The 5,884-nt window shown below is 46.7% G+C and overlaps 1 protein-coding gene across 2 annotated transcripts in view; it reads right to left on the reverse strand.

Moving 5' to 3' along the window:
* The window catches only part of PNPLA1 (patatin-like phospholipase domain containing 1), a 37,261-nt gene that overhangs the window by 5,434 nt on the left and 25,943 nt on the right, over window positions 1-5,884 (reverse strand). For both annotated transcript variants that reach the window (XM_011945355.1, XM_011945357.1), the window contains one exon: window positions 162-598. In XM_011945355.1, the coding sequence (XP_011800745.1) occupies window positions 162-598 (437 nt within the window). The remainder of the gene's footprint in view (window positions 1-161; window positions 599-5,884) is intronic.

Here is a 5,884-nt window from a genome sequence, read left to right on the forward strand (position 1 = left end):
AGTGATGAGCCAGGTGTGGAACTGGGTGGCTTGTGCACAGCTGAGAATGATACAGGTGGCATGCTAGTCGGAGAAAGTGGCATTGAAGAGGCCAGGGATGGCCTGGGTGAAGTGGGTGCCTGAGAGTGTAGGGATCTGGGTGGTGATCCAGATGATTGTACCTGCTGCTGAGGTGACACAGGTGACAGTCCAGGTGGTGTGGTGGGCAGTGATGAGCCAGGTGTGGAACTGGGTGGCTTGTGCACAGCTGAGAATGATACAGGTGGCATGCTAGTCGGAGAAAGTGGCATTGAAGAGGCCAGTAGCTGTGCAGGTGGCTGCTCAAGTGGAGAGACTGGTGCTGAAACAGGTTTCTCGCGTGTGGATTCAAGTGTCTGCACAGGTGGGGACACAGGCGGACTATGGCCGCCCCTTCCATCCCCTTTGGGAACCCACTCCGTGTGAGGTCGTGGGGCTCCTTCCAGACTGGCCTGCTGTGCTTGAAGGCTTGGTTGACTGCGTTCAGGGCACTCATTGCCAAGGGCGAGTTCTATCTGGCAGTACACTTCCACCCGGGGGAAAATCACTCTCTTGGAGGGAGAATTAAGATAAACAGCATCTAGGAGAAACAACAGCATGGGGTGTTACTCAGCCCAGGCAGCAGCATGGCTTTTGTGAAAATGGTTTCTTATTTTCCTAAACAGGATCAGTGCTTTTCAAAGGTCTTTCTGTACTTACTTGAATTTATAGTGAGTGAAAACAAACGTGATGGTTCCTGGCACTTATGGTGTAGTGTGGGGGAGCAGGCGTTGCCCACCCAAATCATCTAGAGTTTCAACTGAGGCAAGTGCAGGAAGAGAGGAGCGTGGTGCTGTGAGAGAGGGCAGGTCATCTGAGGGACTGGCAGTGAGCAGAGATCTGAAGGGCACGTGGCCCAGGATGGTCAGGGCGAGGTGCTGAGGGTGTTTCAGCAGAGGGAACAGCACACACAAAGGCCACAAAGTTTGAGGACACACTAGGTGGTGGGGGGCCTGAAAGGTCAGCGTGGGGTGAGGGGACCGTGCTAGGGGAGGAGGCTGAGGAGGCGGCAGGGGCCAGACCATGTCAGGGCTGTAGGCAGCAGCTAAGATCCTTGGTTTTCATGGCAAGCATTATTGTAGCACGACTTTTAGGCAGGGGAGGCAACCAGCTGAGGCTGGTTCTGAGAAGGTCACTGTGGTTGTAAGACTCATTGAGAAAGGTAAAAGGGTTGCTTGAGTCTGGGAAGCTGAAGCTTCAGTGAGCCATGATCGCGCCACTACACTCCAGCTTGGGTGACAGAGTGAGACCCTGTCTCAGAAACGATGGGTGGGGGAGGGGCATTTATCTAGACCACACAACAGCCCTTAAATAAGAAAACAAACAATTCAGTTTTTAAAATGCGTAAAAGAGCCAACTGAAAGGGCTCTCGATGGCCAAAGCTGGAACAATTTGAGGAAAAAAATAAAGTAGTATTGAATAATAACCCAAAGTATAACATAACCGTGAGTCCATACTAATACAAACATATGATTACCTAAGTAAGTAAATCAGGGAGAAGAGAGAAAGCTCCCCTGCAGAAGAATTCTAAATAATTTGTGTAGATACTTGACCCTTTAGGGAGTAGAGCATAACTTCTCACTCCTTAAGTATGAGCTGTGCAGAGTGACTTTCTTCCAAAGACTGCAGTAAGGACAGAGGGAGAAAGAGTACTTTACAATGGAGAAGCCCAATGGACGCTACCTCAGTCAGGCGGTCACGGTCAACATCAGCAGGGATACGTCATGTTGGCAGCATGTGCCCGTGAGATAATGCGATGTGAATGGCACCTTACCTCTGTGGTCTCCTCCCCAGAATTCACAACCCCAGCCTAATTATGAGAAAAACATCAGTCAAACCCCAACTGAGGGACATTCTACAAAATACCTGACCGATAGTCAACTCTGTCAAGGTCATCAAGAATAAGAAAAGTCTCTGTAATCCCAGCACTTTGGGAGGCCGAGGCGGGTGGATCACGAGGTCAGGAGATCGAGACCATCCTGGCTAACATGGTGAAACCCCGTCTCTACTAAAAATACAAAAAATTAGCCGGGCGTGGTGGCGGACGCCTGTAGTCCCAGCTACTTGGGAGGCTGAGGCAGGAAAATGGCATGAACCCAGGAGGCAGAGCTTGCAGTGAGCTGAGATTACACCACTGTATTCCAGCCTGGGCGACAGAATGAGACTCTGTCTCAAAAAAAAAAAGAATAAGAAAAGTCTGAGAAACTGTTATAGGCAAGAGGAACCCTAGGAGATGTGACAACGAAATGTAATGTGATCCCTGGGTGAGGGATCCTGAAACAGAAAAAGGAATTAGGTAAAAACTAAGAAAATCTGAATAAGCAATGGCTTTTACTTAAAAATATATCAAGATTGGTTCATAAGTTGTAACAAATGTACTGGACTGAATACCACGGTATGTATGTACCATTCTGTAACGTCTAACAGATGTGAGACAAACACCCTGTATTATTTTCACAGGTTATCCGTAAATCTAAAACTACCCTAAAAACACAAAGCTTATTAAAAGTCTAGGTGAGAAATGTTCAAAAGAGTGGAACGAATGCTTCACCAAAGAAGATCTATGGCAGGCAAACAGGCAAATGAAAAGATGCTCAAAGTCATTAGTCATTAGGGGAATGCAGACTAAAACCACAATATGTTACTGACATGCACCTCTTAGAAGGGCTAAAATGAAAAATTCTGAGTGTTAATTAAAAAGACCAAAAGTTTTGGAGGAATGGGAACGCTCATCCACTGCTGGTAGAAATGAAACATGGTACAACTGCTTTGGGAAACCATTTGGCAGTTTATTAAAAAGTCAAACATCTATTCTGGTTATATATCCAAAAGAATTGAAATAGGATCTGGAAGAGACATGTATACATCCATGGGCACTGCAGCATTATCCACAACAGCCGAAAGATGGAAGCAACCCCAGTGTCCTTTGTCAGATGGATGGACAAAGAAAACGTGGAATATGTTTAGCTTTAAAAAGGAAGAAAATCAGCCAGGCGCGGGGGCTCACGCTTGTAATCACAGCACTTTGGGAGGCCAAGGCGGGCGGATCATGAGGTCAGGAGATCGAGATCATCCTGGCCAAATGGTGAAACCCCATCTCTACTAAAAACACAAAAATTAGCCAGACATGGTGGCGCGTGCCTGTAGTCTCAGGTACTCAGGAAGCTGAGGCCGGAGAATTGCTTGAACCCAGGGGGCAGAGGTTGCAATGAGCCAAGATCGTGCCACTGCCTGGGCAACAGAGGGAGACTCCGTCTCAAAAAAGGAAGAAAATCCTGTCACATGCTACAGCTGCAACATGGATGAACCTTGAGGCCATCATGTTAGGTGAGATAAGCCAGTCACAAAACGACAAATACCGCATGATTCCATTTATATGAGGTACCTAGTGTAGTCAAAATCATCAGCACAGAAAGTAGAATGGTGGTTGCTGGGGGCTGGAGGAAGACAAAAGGGGGAGTTGTTGATCAGTGTGTGTATAGGTTCAGTTTTGCAAGATGAAAACGTTCTAGAGATCTGCTGCACAACAATACGAACATAGTTAACACAACTGAACTGCGTGCTTAAAATTTGTTCCGTGTTTTTTTACCACAATTAAAATATTTGTGGATGTATGTTAAACATGCATGTACCACGCAATCCCGTCATTCCATTTCTAGGTATTTACCCAAGAGAAATGAAAGCATATGTCCACACCAAGACTCATGTATGAGTGTTCACAGCAGCTTTATCCATAATAGCCCAAATCTGGAAATGACCTAAATGTCCATCAACAGGGGAATGGGTAAATGGGCTGTGGCATATGCATACAGTGTCAACTCTTTTGGTAGGTGAGCTGGGGTACATTCATACAGTGGCACGGAACGTAAAAAGGAACAAACTATTTATACATTCAACAACATGGATGAATCTCAGAATAATTATGCAGAGTGAAAGAATTCAGATTTTAAAAAAAGAGTTCACATTGTAGTGAATTAATCTGTGATGGCAGAAAGCAGATTGGGGTTGCTTGGGAATGGCAGGGGGTGAGGGAAGGTGGGAGGGATCATGAAAGGGCATGAGGAAATTTTGGGGATGACGAATTATTCACTATCTTAATTGTGGTGATGGTTTCACAGGGGTGTGTGTGTGTGTGTGTGTGTATGTACAGAGAGGGAGACACTTACCAAACTGTGAGAGGGAAGAAGGGAGTCGGGGAGGAAGGCGGAAGAGAGGTTTGGCCAGGCATGCCTGAATGCCGGATGGATATTTTAGACATGGCATCCTCTGAGCTCCAACCTCACTCAGCACCCACGTTCATACATCTGTGTGGGGAATGTGGATTTTCAAGCATGCCAGCGTGCACTGCCCTTCCCTTTGGCAGAAGGCCGCTGCCAGGATGGGCCGACTGTAGAGAGAGTGGCTTGCCTGGCAGCAGGAATAATTCATTCTCCTCCCTTGGGAGGGAGGAGAAAGAGGTTGTGAGAATGTGAGCTGAGGAGTGGAGGGTGACATCTTTTGGGGTGTAGTTTCCTACTGGAGGTGACCCCCCACCCAGAAAGCAGCCTGAGGGAGGCCGGGTGGACTCCCATTTTCTGTTCCCAGATGGCAGGAAGGGATAAGAATGTGGCTCTGGAGACCAACAGCAATTTCTCAGTATGTGTCAGTAGTTCCTGTTCACATCTGATGCAGGGAGAAAAATCCACTCCCACCAAATCCAAGAGGACTGAGGTGGTGGAGGTGAAATCTGTGCTGAAAAAGCCATGCCGTACACTGGCAAATTGGAAGAGGAAGCAAAAATAGTTGGTAGTCAGCACGAGACCATTTCTTCCTTAGGAGTTGTATCTGTTCCTACTTGGAGTGATTCCAGGGCCATTGACGAAACCTGCCCCCATCCATATACTGGTTCAATTTTGGGGGCGGATTCCTGAAGTGCCACCATCAGGTTTCACCCAGCAGTAGGCTGGACTGACGGTGGCTAGGACTCAGCACTTCTCATGAGAGCTACCATTTATTTGAGCATTGTGCTAAGGTCTTGCGGCTTCGCTCCTTTAATCTTCAAAATAAAACCATAAGGTTCCATGATTAGGCCCCTTTTACAGATGAGGAAACTGAGGCCCCAGGAGATTAATTACCTGCTCAGGATCACACAGTTAGTAGGTGTCAGGAGCTAGGATCTAAACCCCTTTTTTCATAGGTTAGAAAACCAAGCCTTAGAGAGGGGAAGCTATTATCCGGAGGTCACACAGCTTATGGGTGAGGTGGGGGCCTAGAGCTACTTGCCTCTAGAGCCCAGGTTTTCTCCATCCTGCTCTCCTATCTGTCCAGCCTGTCCGCCCCCCTTGTTGGGAGAAAGGACCCAGGAGAAAGTAGAGACAGGATAAGGGAAGCTTGGGAAGCAGGAAGGAATTTTGAGGAAGGGAAAAATAAGTGAACACCTCCTAGGAAGAAAATCTCATCCAACCCCTTAATCTCACCCACAGAGTATTTTTTAAAGCTACATACACAAAAAGTTTACCACAGAATTACTCATAATCACAAACATTTGGAAACTCAAAGGAATGATCAAGCACATTTTTCTGTACAGCTATGATGGAATATTATACAACTGCTAAAAAACACAGTCACAAAGACGTGTGGCAACAAGGAAAATGCTTCTGATGTAACATTAGGTAAACCCTTTGACCTAGTGATCCCTTTTTCTGAAAATAATTGATTCTAAATATGGCAAAGCTTTTGTTGATTTCTTTCTTTCTTTTTTTTTTTGAGACGGAGTCTCGCTCTGCCGCCCAGGCTGGAGTGCAGTGGCCGGATCTCAGCTCACTGCAAGCTCCGACTCCCGGGTTCA

Source organism: Colobus angolensis, unplaced genomic scaffold (genome assembly GCF_000951035.1).
Source record: "Colobus angolensis palliatus isolate OR3802 unplaced genomic scaffold, Cang.pa_1.0 Scaffold24, whole genome shotgun sequence".
Classification (NCBI taxonomy): domain Eukaryota; kingdom Metazoa; phylum Chordata; class Mammalia; order Primates; family Cercopithecidae; genus Colobus; species Colobus angolensis.